At 40.9% G+C, this 17,727-nt stretch overlaps 1 protein-coding gene across 2 annotated transcripts in view; it reads left to right on the top strand.

Moving 5' to 3' along the window:
* Positions 1–1,017: 1,017 nt before the first annotated feature.
* The window catches only part of lrrtm4l1 (leucine rich repeat transmembrane neuronal 4 like 1), a 63,950-nt gene continuing 47,240 nt past the window's right edge, over positions 1,018–17,727 (top strand). For both annotated transcript variants that reach the window (XR_008753952.1, XM_055874501.1), the window contains exon 1: positions 1,018–1,621. Coding sequence is in view for 1 of the 2 variants with exons in the window: in XM_055874501.1 (XP_055730476.1) it covers positions 1,618–1,621 (4 nt within the window). In the remaining variant the exon portion in view is untranslated. The remainder of the gene's footprint in view (positions 1,622–17,727) is intronic.

The raw sequence follows: 17,727 nt of genomic DNA, 5'->3' as shown, positions 1-17,727 counted from the left end.
TATCTAAGGCTCTCAAATGGGTTTCCCAAAAGTATCGTTGCACTAAGATAATCTTCTGTCCATTTAGTGTCAATGGAATTAAGATGATCTTAATGCCACGATGCTTTTGGTAAACCCAGCTCTGGTCTGTCCTAGGAGTGAGGGTAAACTCAGTGGTGGAAAAAGTAATCCATTTTCATACTTGAGTAAAAGTTAAGATACCTTAATAGAAAATGAATCAAGTAAAAGTGAAAGTCACCTAGTAAAATACTACTTGAGTAAAAGTATACAAGTATTTGGTTTTAAATATACTTACGTATCAAAAGGAATTGCTCAAATGTACTTAAGTATCAAAAGTAACAGTTGAAATCCTTTTACACTCGGACATCATTTACAAACAAAGCATTTGTGTTTAGTGAGTCCGCCAGATCAGAGGCAGTAGGGATGACCAGAGATGTTCTTCTGATAAGTGTGTGAATTGAACCATTTTCCTGTCAAAATGTAACGAGTACTTTTGGGTAAAGTACATATACCTCCAAAAACGAATTAAGTAATACATTAAAGTATTTTTACTGAAGAACTTTACACCACTGGGTAACGTGTAGGCATGTTCTCTGCTATCCACTTTATGTTTTAATTATTATTTTGGGTATAGGGGAGGGTCCCTTTTTTTAAGTGTTCAGGGAGGGTCAGGTAAAAATATATTTTATTGAAGGGAGGGCCACCATTTTCATTTCAGAGGTCCGATTTTCAACCGGTATCCCTCATTATAAATCAAGTTCCTTCCTGGGTACAGTAGCCCTCCGTGTTCCTCAATGTTAGCACAACATTCGTGAATTTGCCTTCCGAATCGAGTGCGTAGCGATACAGGGTTAGCAGAATAGTGTTTTGGGAAGACGATCGAGGTAGATAGAAAAGGGGTGTATTAAACATCAATCTGAGCCCATAAACCAGAAGGGCAGTCATTTTACAGAGACACCTGCAGACTAAACTGTTATTTCCACTGCTGCAGCTCTGCTTGACACACACAAGCACACGCACATACACTCAGGCGCGCGCGCAATCACGGGCGCACGCTCGCATCAGACTGCACACTGTAATGACAGCCCGGATTCCTCTGGTCTCCCTCAGAATACGACGCTTCCTCTTGATGTTTGTGGCAAGACAGCTATGAGGGCATCTTGAAAGGGGGGTCTTTCTTTTTGTAGCAAAATGTAGAGTTTATTTTACTTTTTATCCTGCCTTTAGCGTTTTCTTTATTTTGTGTATTGCTGTTGTGGATAAAATCATAGCACAAAAATATGAGTTTTGTGCGTGGGGTATTTTTTCCTTACGTCAAAAATATCCTACATTCATGCGTAATTTAAACGCAATTCTGAATATAACTACAAAAGTTAACTAATCGTGGATGTAGTCATGGGGGTAAACTTGAATTTGCGATATCTAAACCATTAACGTTTGGATGAATTGTTTAGCATGAGAGCAGGTGAGTCAGTCTTCGTGTTTGTCTAGTGAGGCGACGCGCGCATTGCCCACGGATAGAACGAAGCCAAGTGTTGGAGAACGGTGGAGAACGCCGCGGTGATCTGTGCTGGGGATTACGCCTTCGAACACTGGGGAAAAGCCAGGCACGCAGATATGGGTGAGTGGATACAGTCTGATTTTTAAACGAGACTACTTTTCATTTTGATAAATGAATATCCAACTACAAAAAAAAATGGTGGGTTGTTTGGTTGACCCAACTACTGGGTTGCAGGCGTTGGGTCACTTAGTTGGGTTGCTTTCTTTAAAAAGAGCACGGTTGGGTTGTTGATGTTGGGTTATAGTGATATGACACAGCAGGTCAGATCAGAAAACTGTCAGTATAGTTTAGTAGGGGCGTGGCTTTCACATAGTTATTTTTAGCCACCCGTGAGAGTAAATGTAATTCCTGTTCATCAGTTTGTTGAATAGTTATCACACGTTAAGGTTGGACGTTGACATTTTTGTATCTTCAATGAGGCTTACAGAAGTTTGAGTTCTCTAAAACCCTTTGTAAGTCTCATTGTTGGGATACAACAAGGTGGCATACCTTATTATGCATTAAAGGTAGCATACCTTATTGTAATATGTAATAAATAATCATAAAATTCCCTAGGAACAAGGCAAATGCAACAACAACAAAACTGAACAATGTACATGTACAGTATCCAAACATACTATGATTAACAGGAATTACATTTACTCTCATGGGTGGCCAATAAGATCGAACTGAAAGCCACGCCCCTAATAAGCCATGCATCCTGGAAATAACCTAATGATATCGTTCAAAAAGACCCAGCTGCTAGGTCCATCCAGCATGAATGTAAAAAATATTGTTATCTTTGGCACATGGAAAAATGTGTAGAATTGCAGGAAGTTAGGGGGGGCTTGTTTGGACCTTGTGGGGGCACCTCACCAAACTGCGCTATGCCACTGGGTAACAGCACACTGAGTGGTATGAGATGACTATATCATTATCATCATTTGTAGCATAATGGACAACATAATATGCACCTTATATACCACTGCTTTTAAAATATGAATGTGTTTCTCCTGGTTTTAATTGGAAGGCTATAGGTGTGATGCACTTGTTTACAGATAATTGGCTGTTGCTAATAGATTAAGTTAATGATGTATTTACTTATGCATAGGTTATGCACTAGTGCATTATGAACAGTTGTTGAGAAATTCCCATTTTAGAAAACTGTAGGTTTTGCTTATCACACCAATGTGTTGCTCTGCTCTCCCCTGCTCTGCATGAGGATTCCACTGGTGAGATGCCGGTATGGTCTCATTAAATTCAACTGAAAATTGAATAGTTTTTTGCCCTCTGCCCCTATAGTCATCCAATGTTGACCTAGCTGATGAGCCATTCCTGCCAGTCTGCAGTGAGGCAGGACCCCGGCAGGTTAAACCCAATTACTGCTTCACATATCGACTCCTTTAATCAGTGACTAGATATAGATTTCTCAACTGCTGCAGGCCACATCACTGCCCACTAAGTTGAGTATAGCTCCTCAGTATGGATAACAATGGAGACGGAGTCAGACAGTGGCTTCAAGGCCCTGAATTCATACCAATACCATGGCTAGCTTCTCTGATGGGATATTTAATTCCTACTGATACCTGTTCGTCAAAATGTAAGCCCCGGTTATCTGACATTAAGGGCAGAACAATACCTGTCACCTCTGTCACCTTTGGAGGTTCAGAGTGGCCTAGTGTCCTTTTCGCCCAGTCGCATGACACTTGTTCCCGTTATCTAAATGTTATGCACATGTGCTACACAAAAAAGCTTTGTCACTGATATTCACACGTGAAACCTTTACTCTTCAGCTAACACACACACTCTCTCTGTCGCCATCATAAATACCACTCTCTCTCTCCGACAAACATACACACTGCTTCCAACTTTAAATACGTTAGGCACCAAACAGAATGTAAGAAGCACCAGAAAGAGATAGAATTTTGATATAGTTAGGCCTATGTGAATCATACCGTTGAAACATATCTCATGAGTAGCAGACCCTTTTCCTTTCTTCTTGTGCCAATCAAATTTGCCTAGACCTACTGTCAAGTTACTAGGTTGTTAGCTAGCTATGTAACATGACTGAACAACATTGTTCAAAACAATAACAAACTGGATTAGTTTAAAACGGCCCTCTACATGTTTTGTGAAATTACACCAAATGCGCACGAAGTCGCGTAGTAAGAAAAAAAGGTAGCTCAGGTAATATGAGTCATATTCTTTTTACCGTTTGATCTACAGACAAGCTGTTTTCTCTGATGTAAAGCTGCAAGCATGACTGTCGTGAAGTGGTTTTTCCTCTCTGGCACTACTGAGTGAAAGCGAACTTACAAAGCCTATCTGACTGGCTGGTGCTCTTGGTTATTATACCAGGGAAATGATATACAATCAGTGGTGTAAAGTACTTTAAGTAAAACGTTTTTTGGAATATCTGTACTTTACTATTTATATTTTGGCAACTTTTACTTTACTGTATTCCTAAAGAAAATAATGTATTTTTTACTCCATACATTTTCAATGACACCCAAAAGTACTTGTTACATTTTGACAGGAAAATGGGTCAATTCAAATCAAGAGAACATCCCTGGTCATCCCTACTGCCTCTGATCTGGCGGACTCACTAAACACAAATGCTTCGTTTGTTAATGATGTTGGAGTGTGCCCCTGGCTATCCACCAATAAAAAACAACAATCACATTGTGCCGTCTGGTTTGCTTAATATAAGGAATTTGAAAGGGTTTCTACTTTTACTTGTCATACTTAAGTACATTTTAGCAATTCCATTTACTTTTGATACTTAACTATATTTAAAACCAACTACTTTTAGACTTTTACTCAAGTAGTATTTTACTGGATGACTTTCACTTTTACTTAAGTAATTTTCTATTAAGTTATCTTTACTTTTACTCAAGTATGAAAAATGAGTACTTTTTCCACCACTGTGTACAATGTATCAACTTTGCTCGCTCTGCATGCTGCTCCAATGTATTGAATATACATATGTAACAACAGAAGACTCATCATGGTCTGCATCCCCCCTCGCCATCACGCCTAAATTATATTTTAACCTGTCTAGGATCAGCGTGGCGCTAGCGGCACACCCCCCCCCCCCCCCACTGAAAAACCAGTGCCGCGAAATTCAAAAAAAATATTTTTTTAAAATATTTAACTTTCACACATTAAAGTCCAATACAGCTAATGAAAGACACAGATCTTATGAATCCAGTCAACATTTCCGATTTTTAAAATGTTTTACAGGGAAGACACAATATGTAAAGATGTACATCTATTACCTAAAAACACATTAGCATATTCCACCATCTTTTATTTGTCCACCAACACCAGTAGCCATCACCAATTCGGCTAAACTAAGATATTTATAGCCCCTAACCAACAAAAAAACTCATTAGATGACAGTCTGATAACATATTTATGGTATGGGATAGGTTTTGTTAGAAAAAAGTGCATATTTCAGGTATATGGCATAGTTTACAATTGCACCCACCATCACAAATGGACTAGAATAATTACAATGAGCAACGTGTTTACCTAACTACTAATCATCAAACATTTCGTAAAAATACACAGCATACACGAATCGAAAGACACAGATCCTGTGAATACAGACAATATTTCAGATTTTCTAAGTGTCTTACAGCGAAAACACAATAAATCGTTATATTAGCGTAGCACATAGCACATAGCAGCCCAGCATTGATTCTAGCCAAAGTGAGCGATAAAAGTCAACATCGCCAAAAGATATTAATTTTTTCACTAACCTTCTCAGAATTCTTCCGATGACACTCCTGTAACATCACATTACAACATGCATATACAGTTTGATCGAAAATGTTTATATTTAGCCACCAAAATCATGGTTAGACAATGTGAAATGTAGACAAGCTGGTAAAGAAAACGTCCTTGCGCCACTTAGACAGTGATCTACTCTTATACATAAATACTCATAAACGTGACTAAAAAATATAGGGTGGACAGGGATTGATAGACAATTTAATTCTTAATACAATTGCGTTATTACATTTTTTAATTTATCCTTACTTTTCAATACAGTTTGCGCCAAGCGAAGCTACGTCAAAAAACATGGCGTCCTAAGCCACTAAAATGTTTCGACAGAAACACGATTTATCATAATAAAAATGTCCTACCTTGAGCTGTTCTTCCATCAGTATCTTGGGCAAAGGATCCTTTCTTGGGAGAAATCGTCTTTTGGTGGAAAGCTGTCCTCTTGCCATGTGGAAATGTCAACTACGTTCGGGATGAACTGAAAAGCGTTCCCAACTTTTCACATCGTTGCAAAAATAAATGTCCCAAAATCGCACTAAACGGATATAAATTGCTATAAAACGCTTTAAATTAACTACTTTGTGATGTTTGTAACTCCTATAACGAGTGAAAAGATGACCGGAGAAATATAACAGGCTAAACTAATGCTTGGAACAGGAGAGGGTCGGTGTCTTCCACGCGCGTTACGCAGCAAGAAAAGACTTGCTAGCTAAAGGTTTTTTTCATTTGTAGTGCCTGTGAACGAGCAATCGAGCCCGTTGGAATCGTCATCACGTAAAGGCATCCAGGGGAAGACGTAAGAAGTGTCCGTATAGTCATAGCAACGACAGTGCCCGTTTAAATGACTTCAGAAAAGTGGCCAACGTTTCTCAAATCTGACTCCATGTCAGGGAAATTGCTGTAGAATGGGCTCTGTTCCACTTAGAGACAAAATTTCAACTCCTATAGAAACTATAGACTGTTTTCTATCCAATAATAATAATAATATGCATATTGTACGATCAAGGATTTTGTGGGAAGCCGTTTAAAAAATTAGCCACATTAGCATAAATAGTCTAAACAGCGCCCCCATCCCCAACAGGTTAAAAACTGATGAAGGAATATATGTGCAGGAAGAGTGGACGGAGAGAAGCAGGTGAGTGATGGATGGAAGGAAATGCAGCTGGCAGATTATACCTGCCACACGTGATAAGCGTATGAAAGTGAAGTGGATATTATTGGACCGGCGCGTACAAGTGACTAGTTAGTGGCTGTTGCTTAAATTTGTAGATAAAACTGGCTTTATAAACATTTTATAACAGGCGCCAGCGGCTTCTTTAGATCGGTGGGGCATATGATACCACCAAAAATGTGGTAGTATCATATGAAATGGTACTAGGTATCCTAAAATGTTGTATCATGAGGTTTTGGTACCATCACAGTACCGTGGTACTGGTATACTGTGAAAAACGACATGAGAGTACTGTAGGCTAGGACTATCCTAGAAATAAGGACTTAATGCTCTTTAACAATGGTGGCATTTGATTCAACTCATGTGTCAGAGCTTTTTGGTAGAAAGAACAGTCGGACTGAAATCCAACAAATAATCCAACTAATTGATTCTATATACAGTTGAAGTCGGAAGTTTACATACACCTTAGCCAAATACATTTAAACTTAGTTTTTCACAATTCCTGACATTTAATCCAAGTAAAAATTCCCTGTCTTAGGTCAGTTAGGATCACCACTTTATGTTAAGAATGTGAAATGTCAGAATAATAGTGGAGAGAATGATGTATTTCAGCTTTTCTTTCATCACATTCCCAGTGGGTCAGAAGTTTACATACACTCAATTAGTATTTGGGAGCATTGCATTTAAATTGTTTAACTTGGGTCAAACGTTTCGGGTAGCCTTCCAAAAGCTTCCGACAATAAGTTGGGTGAATTTTGGCCCATTCCTCCTGACAGAGCTGGTGTAACTGAGTCAGGTTTCTAGGCCTCCTTGCTCGCACACTCTTTTTCAGTTCTGCCCACACATTTTCTATAGGATTGAGGTCAGGTCTTTGTGATGGCCACTCCAATACCTTGACTTTGTTGTCCTTAAGCCATTTTGCCACAACTTTGGAAGTATGCTTGGGGTCATTGTCCATTTGGAAGACCCATTTGCGACCAAGCTTTAACTTCCTGACTGATGTCTTGAGATGTTGCTTCAATATATCCACATAATTTTCCTCCCTCATGATGCCATCTATTTTGTGAAGTGCACCAGTCCCTCCAGCAGCAAAGCACCCCCACAGCATGATGCTGCCACCCCCGTGCTTCACGGTTGATCCTTGTCCCCATGTGCAGTTGCAAACCGTAGTTTGGCATTTTTTATGGCGGTTTTGGAGCAGTGGCTTCTTCCTTGCTGAACGGCCTTTCAGGTTATGTCGATATAGGACTTGTTTTACTGTGGATATAGATACTTTTGTACCTGTTTCCTCCAGCTCTTTCACAAGGTCCTTTGCTGTTGTTTTGGGATTGATTTGCACTTTTCACACCAAGGTATGTTCATCTCTAGGAGACAGAACGCGTCTCCTTCCTGAGCGGTATGACGGCTGCGTGGTCCCGTGGTGTTTATTCTTGCGTACAATTGCTTGTACTGATGAATGTGGTACCTTCAGGCGTTTAAAAATGTTCCCCAAAAGGGAACCAGACTTGTGGAAGTCTACAATTTTTTTATGGGGTCTTGGCTGATTTCTTTTGATTTTTCCATGATGTCAAGCAAAGAGGCACCGAGTTTGAAGGTTGGCCTTGAAATACATCCACAGGTACACCTCCAATTGACTCAAATTATGCCAATTAGCCTATCAGAAGCTTCTAAAGCCATGACATAATTTTCTGGAATTTCCCAAGCTGTTTAAAGGCACAGTCAACTTAGTATATGTAAACCTCTGACCCACTGGAATTGTGATACAGTGAATTATAAGTGAAATTATCTGTCTGTAAACAATTGTTGTGAAAATTACTTGTGTCATGCACAAAGTAGATGTCCTAACCGACTTGCCAAAACTATAGTTTGTTTATAAGAAATTTGTGGAGTGGTTGAAAAAACGAGTTTCAATGACTCCAACCTAAGTGTATGTAAACTTCCGACTTCAACTGTAGCTAGTAGCACTGAAAAACTTTCATAAATGTGCTTGCTTTGCTTTGTATGAAGTCTGAATGCTGTGTAGATATAGGATCCTGAATCATAATGAGATAAATAAATTCATGAGTTACAGTTGTTTTTGTTTAACCTTTATTTTACCCTTGAGATGAATAATCTTTTTCGATTGAGAGTATATAATGCCCCTTCCTTCACATTTAACTGTGATGGAACAAAGTAAAACAGTTGTACTACCTTCCACTTTAAATCCCATCCCTTACCTAATTAATGTCAGACTTTGAAATGCACAGATCCATAGATGCAGACACTGGCATGGTTTTGCCTCTCAAGGGCCTCTTTAGAATTTGTGGGGTGGGACATTAACATTTAAGAACAATTAGCATTTTATTGGTGGCTTTTAGATACAAATGATGACAGATAGGTGATAGAGATCATTGGGGATATAAGATGACATGGTCTAATCACCAGCTTTCTTTGATGTAGAATGGATTGTCTGTGGCTGTGTCTGTCGGCTGCCATGCTAATTTATTTGTTTCTTTCTCATTGTGCTTGTTAATCGGCCAGACATGAGCGCTTGTAAGACAGAGTAGATCCATGTTAAATCCCCTTTGCCTTGCATGTTTACTAAAACAAGACATGCAAGAACTGCTCTCAGCTTCATTGAGACCTGGGATCACATCTGGCTTAATGTAGCTACTTACTTAATCTCCTCCTGGATAAAGATATGTAAAGATACTTTATTTTCATAAAATAAAGTTACACTTTTTGGTTGGGATTTCGAAGCGACAATGGAGAGGACTATTTTCGGTTAGTTTAAATGGTTTAGGGTGGCAGGTAGCTTAGCGGTTAAAAGTGTTGGGCCAGTAACTGAAAGATCAGTGGTTTGAATCCCCGAGCTGGCTAGGTGAAAAATCTGTCGATGTGCCCTTGAGCAAGGCACTTAACCATAATTGCGCCTGTAAGTCGCTCTGTATAAGTGTGTCTACTAAAATGTAAACATGTATTGCTTATTATTTACATTTCAAAAGCGTGGTTGAAAAACAGCCTGGTTAGTCACATTGATATCAAACAGAGTTACTTCCATGGTTAGGCCTTATTTACAGGCTGCACCAGAGACAGTCGCTGTCCAGTGTAATGTGGTGCTCAACATCAGAATTCTGTCAATAATTTCAATGGTGCTGAATCTCCTATCACTGCTATTACAGCTTGTTTCCTGTGACAAAGATACCACATACTTAAAGCAAACAGGTATACAAAGCAAACAGGTATACAGTGCCTTCGCAAAGTCTTCAGACCCCTTGACTTTTTCCACATTTTGTTAGGTTACAGCCTTATTCTAAAATGTATTAAATATATTTTTTCCTGATCAATCTACACACAATACTTCATAATGACAAAGCAATAGCAGGTTTTTAGATTTTTTTGCTAATTTATAAAAAATAAATGGAAATATGAAATTTACATAACTATTCAGACCCTTTACTCAGTACTTTGTTCAAGCACCTTTGGCAGCGATTAGAGCCTTGAGTCTGACGTTACAAGCTTGGCACACCTGTATTTGGGGACTTTCTCCCAATCTTCTCTGCAGATCCTCCCACGCTCTGTCAGGTTGGATGGGGAGTGTTGCTGCACATCTATTTTCCTTTCTCTCCAGAGATGTTCGATCAGGTTCAAGTCAGGGCTCTGACTGGGCCACTCAAGGACATTCAGAGACTTGTCCCGAAGCCACTCCTGCGTTGTCTTGGTTGTGTGCTTAGGGTCGTTGTCCTGTTGGAAGGTGAACCTTCACCCCAGTCTGCGTTCCTGAGCACTCTGGAGCAGGTTTTTTATCAAGGATCTCTCTGTACTTTGCTCTGTTCATCTTTGCCTCAATCCTGACTAGTCTCCCAGTCCCTGCCGCTGAAAAACATCCCCACAGCATGATGCTTCCACCATCATGCTTCTCCATAGGGATGGTGCCACGTTTCCTCCAGATATGACGCTTGGCATTCAGGCCAAAGAGTTCAATCTTGGTTTCATCAGACCAGAGAATCTTGTTTCTCATGGTCTGAGAGTCTTTAGCTGCCTTTTGGCAAAATTTCAAGCTGGCTGTTGTGCCTTTTACTAAGGAGTGGCTTCTGTCTGGCCATTGTACCCTAAAGGCCTGATTGGTGGAGTGCTGCAGAGCTGTTTGTTCCTCTGGAAGGTTCTCCCATCTCCACAGAGGAACTCTAGAGCTCTGTCAAGGCAAGCAACACCGAAGCATGCATGAGATGACCAGCTGTTCCAGATGACTATGTGATCACGCTCTCCGTAACCAATATGAGCAAGACCTTTAACCAGGTGAACATTCACAACGCCATGGAGCCAGATTGATTACCAGGACGTGTACTCAGAGCATGCGCGGACCAAGTGGCAAGTGTCTTCAACCTCTCCCTGACCGAGTCTGTAATATCTACATGTTTCAAGCAGACCACCAAAGTCCCTTTTCCCAAGAAAGTGAAGGTAACCTGCCTAAATGACCCACTCAAATTCGCATACTGTCCCAACAGTTGCACAGATGATGCAATCTCAATCGCACTCCGCACTGCCCTTTCCCACCTGGACAAAAGGAACACCGATGGGAGAATACTGTTAATTGACTACAGCTCAGCCTTCAACACCATAGTGCCCACAAAGCTCATCACTAAGCTAAGGACCCTGGGACTAAACACTTCTGTCTGAAACTGGATCCTGTACTTCCTGACGGCCACCCCCAGATGGTAAGGGTAGGTAACAACACATCCGCCACGCTGATCCTCAACACTGGTGCCCCTCAAGGGTGCATGCTTAGTCCCCTCCTGTACTCCGTGTTCACACACCACTGCGTGGCCAAGCACACCTCCAACACCATCATTAAGTTTGCTGATGACACAACAGTGGTAGGCCTGATCATCGAAAACTATGAGACAGCCTATAGGGAGGTGATCAGAGACCTGACAGTGTGGTGCCAGGACAACAACCTTTCCCTCAATGTGACCAAGACAAAGGAGCTGATCATGGACTACAGGAAAAGGAGGGCCGAACACGCCCCCATTCACATCGACAGGGCTGTAGTGGAGCGGGTCCAGAGTTGAAAGTTCCTTGGTGTCCACATCACCAACAAACTATAAATGGTCCAAACACACCAAGACAGTCATGAAGAGGGCACGACAACACATTTTCCCCCTCAGCAGACTGAAAGGATTTGGCATGGGTCCCCAGATCCTGACCCCAGATCACGGTAAGGTCTGATATCAACAGGCTCAGAGACAGTTTCTATTTGAATAGCCATCAGACAGCAGAACACTTGAACTGGACTCACCACCTGCTCTGATTCGTATACACGACTAATAAAACTTGAAACTGGAACTTTAAAAAAGTTGTTGGCTCAACTGCAAGTCTGTTCATCGATAATAAGCGATGAAATCCTAGAATTATCTACAATCCTTTAATCGGAAGATTATGTTAGCTAATCAGCACTTAATGCCCATAATTGTGCAGTTTAATCTTGACATTATCTCTTAACGCTTGAGTTATCTACTCGGTATGAAATACTGGAAAATATTGCTTTCCTTATTTAAAATAATTCATTTAGAAAAATAGATCCCAAACTATACCGTTATATAATATGCACTGGAAAACACTAATCTGCACAGTTGAGACATGGGAAAAGACAAAGTAATATGCAAACTATTCTCCCCCCCAAAATGTTCTTGAAGAGAGCACATAAGACAGCTCTTGCTCTTCTCTTGAGCCTTCCCTGATATATTTTTTTCTAAAATAATTTAATATGCTTTGTTAATCCATTCCCCAGCCTCCCACTCTGATCCCAGGGATGTGTGTGCGTTGGCCTCTCTCCCTCAGTTCTGCATCAGAGACGTACCAAATCTTCCTCATTCCAGCCATAGAGATGAACACAGAGTAATTGAGGTTAAGGATGTTTGTCCTCATTTCATTTAAGGCTCTAATTTATGTACTGTAATCCAGGATGAATTTCTCTCACAATTACTGTCTCTCTGATAATGATTAGCAGCAGTATCCTGTTGCCACCAGTAACCAGCTCCTATATTGTACATCTACAGCTGTTGCTGTGCTATAGCTTTATCTCCTCTACCTCTGCCTCCACTTCCACTGCCTTTGCTGCTACACTTCTGCTAGCTCTACCTATAAAATAAGCTTTTATCATAAATCAGTCGATTTTATACTGCTCCCTGCTTCCACTGTGAACTTTACAGCTCTCTCCCATTTCTAAATAAATGTGTGTAAAATAATGGGTTTTAAGTGTGTAAGGGGTACTTCATTTCAATATTGCAATTTCAGTGTGACCAATTAATCTGTGTTGCATGATGGCAGTCCTGCATCGGTAATATGTCACGAACTTCTATGGCTTGAAAGTCTTTTTAATTGTATGTGTCTTAAATCTGAGTGAACACACTCAATATTGCAGTATATCACGTATAGTGCTACTAAGCCAGAGCTTGGCTCAGCACTAATACATACAGTGCCTTCGGAAAGTATTCAGGCACCTTGACTTTTTCCACATTTTGTTACGTTACAGCCTTATTCTAAAATGTATTAAATAGTTTTTTCCCATCATCAATCTACACACAATACCCAATAATTACAAAGCAAAAACAGGTTTGTAGACATTTTTACTAATTAAAAAAACAACAACAGAGGTATTACATTTACATAAGTATTCAGACCCTTTACTCAATACTTTGTTGAAGCACCATTGGCAGCGATTACAGCATCAAGTCTTCTTGGGTATGACGCGACAAGCTTGGCACACCTGTATTTGGGGAGTTTCTCCCATTCTTCTCTGCAGATCCTCTCAAGCTCTGTCAGGCTGGATGGGGAGCGTTGCTGCACAGCTATTTTCAGGTCTCTCCAGAGATGTTCGATCAGCTTCAAGTCTGGGCTCTGGCTGGGCCACTCAAGGACATTGAGAATCCATTTCTGAAGCCACTCCTGCGTTGTCTTGGCTGTTTGCTTAGGGTCATTGTCCTGTTGGAAGGGGAACCTTCGCCCCAGTCTGAGGTCCTGAGTTACAGCCTTATTCTAGCAGGTGTTAATCAAAGATCTTTCTGTACTTTGCTCTGTTCATCTTTGCCTCGATCTGACTAGTCTCCCAGTCCCTGCCACTGAGAGTCTGAGAGTCTTTAGGCAAACTCCAAGCTGGCTGTTATGTACCTTTTACTGAGTGGCTTCCGTCTGGCAACTCTACCATAAAGGCATGATTGGTGTAGTGATGCAGAGCTGTTTGTCCTTCTGGAAGTTTCTCCCATCTCCATAGAGGAACTCTAGAGCTCTGTCAGAGTGACCATCAGGTTCTTGGTCACCTCCCTGACCAAGGCCCTTCTCCACAGATTGCTCAGTTTGGCCGGGCGTCCAGCTCTAGGAAGAGTTTTGGTGTTTCCAAACTTCTTCCATTTAAGAATGATGGAGGGAGGCCACTTTGTTCTTGTGATCCTTCAATGTTGCAGACATTTTTTGGTACCCTTCCCCAGATCTGTGCCTCGACACAATCCTGTCTCGGAGCTCTAAGGACAATTCCTTTGACCTCATGGCTTGGTTTTTGCTCTGACATGCACTGTCAACTGTGGGACCTTATATAGACAGGTGTGTGCCTTTCCTGGATCATGTCCACACAATTGAACTTACCACAGGTGGACTCCAATCAAGTTATAGAAACATCTCAAGGATGATCAATGGAAACAGGATGCGCCTGAGCTCAATTTCAAGTCTCATAGCAAAGGGTCTGAATATTTATGTAAATGAGCTATTTCATATTTTTTGCACATTCATAATTTAAAAAAAGTAAAACCTGTGTGTAGATTTCTGAAGAATTTTTTTAATTTAATAAGTTTTAGAATAAGGCTGTAACATAACAAAATGTGGGAAAGTTAAGGGGTCTGAATAGCAATGTACTATAAGCTCTCTGCTCCTGTGTCTAAGGAGACACTATCAATGTTGAAAGAATACGTCTAGACTATGGATTCTCTTGCATCTATTCCTAATCCACTTGTTGAGTTAGCAAAATGTACTATAAATGATGTGTTTGATCTTGGCGTTTTACCTTGACAAGGAGAGGTTAATTCCTCCATTTTGTTTGTCTTTGAAGCCCCTAACTCCCATGTCCCTTGGTAACCCCACCTCTAGTAATTACCTACTATAGAGGTGAGCATGTTTCCATGTAGGCAGCAGCTCAGGGTAGAATACCAAAGATGTTCTATTCACTGACGTTGAAGTGTTTTAATGAGCTCAGACATACAATTTGAGTATCTTATTCTTAATTTCAAAGACACATTAGAATAAAACATCTTGAGCCATGTTATCTTGAGATTGCACTACTAGCAATGGGGAAAGAAAATGTAATGTCCTTATGGATTTCTACTTATTAAGGAAACCCATTACTGAGAGTGATTGAATAGGGAGGGCCCAATGTATTTTGCACATTCCATACCATACCTGACCCATGCTCTATGCTGTGGGCTTAGGCTATATGTCATATTTTTTGGTTCTCTGAAGTGCTCCACGGTGCAGCTCTCCCGGGGCTGGCCACTCTGCTCACATGGGCACTCTGGGTAATAGCCTTTGCGTCAGCCCACCACAAGAGCACTGTGCATTCAAATGAAATATCAACTTGTCGCTCCGCCAAGGAAGACGACAGCTGACTCTGCCATGGCTGCCAGAATCCAACCCAGTCTTATGAAAGGGCCAGCCTCTTAGATGATTTTAAATGAGTTGCTTTTAAATGAACTAACCTTGGAGGAGCTCGATGCCATCAATGTATTTTAGCAACAGAGAGAAGCGGGAGGAATTTGGATAGATTTTTATCTGCAGTGCAACCCTGAGGTGGTGGCTATGCTTACACCAGAACCTTGTTTCATGCCTTCGACTGTGTAAAGAAGGTTCTGTGGAATATACTACCATTATGCAACGGCCTTGAAGTAGAACATTGTTGTTGAAAATGACATTAGAATAAGTTGAGCTGTCAGTGTTCATCATTTTATGATATTTTCCTCTCAATGATGTTTGTAGCAGAATTAGAGCATTGGGAGGCACATGCTCAATTTGTTCATTCTGAAATCAGATTGAAAAGTAACTTTAGTCTATAAGTGTAGCATTACAACATTGGATAGAGAGGGCACCAGATAAAACCTTTGGCTGGGGGTATTGTATGTAATGCTAATGTTAGCTAAGCATTGTAATGAATATAAAATAAGTTTGTGTGCTTCTGTGTGTGTGTGTGTGCTCTAGTGTCTGTGTGCTCCTGTGTGTGTGCTTGTGTGTGTCTGTAAGTAATTGTAGTCCTTTGTCATTGCACCTCTCATGTTCTTTTTTAATTCCCCTTGGTATGCCTAGAGAGGCAGGCAATGGCATAACACTTTGTTTACTCTATCTCACAGGCTTGTTGATTCATCTCTGTTTAAGTGGTTTCTAGTGAGTATTGGCACCACATTGGGAACGGGGACTCCTGGCAGGCCCTATATTATGTCAGATCTATGTGGGGGGGGGGGGGGGGGGGGGGGGGAATCAGATTACGTCTGAACAGTACGCCATGTTTAATGACCAGTAATGGCCACGTCTCTCTGCCTGGGGCTCTTTAAAAGCCCCGAGGGAGCACAATAAAGACACTTCCACTGGGTGTTATCGCTCCGCTTCCGTTCGGAGATCTATGTTGAGCCGATGTGTGCTAATTAGCGTAGCCGTCTTGCGAAGTCATCAATGAGCCCGAAGCACGAGAGACTGGTCCGACCCCAGATAATATGTTACACCTGGAGAATTTCTCTCGTGGTTGAAATATGTCCAGAAGTGTCTCTATTGATTTCCCCCTTATAGCATAGGCCTTTATTGAGAGGCCCGTGTGCTAATGCAAGCCACCAAATCATCTGTAAGTTATTTCATGGAAGAGAGGGTTCTCTGTAGGCTCATTGAGGGATGTGCTAACTGTTCCAGTGGGATTACCATTTAGGTAAAAGTGATGAGTCTGTAAATTGCAATGGATGCTTGGCCAGCTCTGTCGGTGTACTCTTAATAAAGGTGGGGGCACTGGCTTTGCATACTGTATCAGTTTGAGGACATCAGAGCTTAATTTACACACAGTAGCTTTAATCATAATTTCCAACACAGTTTGAATCATAATTTCATAAACTGGAAGAAGTATTGCAGGCTGGATGATTTTCTCTCACAGAGGTGTTTTTTTATACAACTATGAGCCAGAGACTTATGGGAATTCTCTCCTGTAATGGGTTTAATTTTGGTAACTCATCTTTGAAAGCCAGCCTCAGAATATCAGGGTAATTCTGGGCTCAAATGGGTCACTGATCAATTACAGCCTCAAAATGGATGCTGATCATTTACAGCCTCAAATGGATGCTGATCATTTACAGCCTCAAAATGGATGCTGATCATTTTCTGACCATACTTGTTATGAGTGTGACGTTTAAACTTTTACATGGATTTGGGATCGTTAATGTTTACAAAAAATCCTGAAACATTTTTCACAGAATTTAAATCACAGTGCACTTATCACAAAACTGCCACTAACGGGTCTTAATCATCATCATAAAGGCAAAACGTTTTGTTTTTTTTACAAATACCTAATGCAAAAATACTATAGGCCTAAGTAGGAGGAGTAATGAATCTTTCAAATTATCAATTATTCATCATCATTAACAGTTGGAAAAATGGCAGAGAGTAAGACAGGGAAGGCACAGCAGTAAAATCCTCTATGGCAATACTTTGAGAAGTTAAATGAGAACGTGATGAAATGAGTAGGAATTGAGCTCGTGTGGCAGCAGGCTACAGGTGCAATGTTGAAAGGGAGGCAACGTGAGACCCAAATCGTTGCTGGCAGCAGTGTGATAAGGGACGAAGTGAGAAAATCACAGTGCTGATTGCAGTTGATATGCAGCCATTGTCAATGGTAGAGGATGTCAGCTTCAATACCCTAATGGTATATAGACTGCAAGATGCCATGTAAAAAAACGTGATGGCCTGGATGGAGAAATTGTACAATGATTGCTCTGCAAGTACAAAACGCAAGCTCTCAAACACCATACGTGGCCATAACATCAGATGGTTGGATGTCTATAAACACGCCGTCATACATCACTGCAACAAGCCATCACATTGATGAGAAGTGGGACTAAAGGCCCATGTACTGACAAGTGAGAACATGGAGGAGAGGAACAGAACAGAGAACCTAAAACGGCATTCATTATATTGTTGCTGAATAGGTCCGGTACAGCAGTAAGGTGAGTGC

This window comes from Salvelinus fontinalis, chromosome 21 (genome assembly GCF_029448725.1).
Source record: "Salvelinus fontinalis isolate EN_2023a chromosome 21, ASM2944872v1, whole genome shotgun sequence".
Taxonomy (NCBI): Eukaryota; Metazoa; Chordata; class Actinopteri; order Salmoniformes; family Salmonidae; genus Salvelinus; species Salvelinus fontinalis.
The sequence above is the reverse complement of the archived record's forward strand: the minus strand, read 5'-3'. Positions and strand labels throughout refer to the sequence as shown.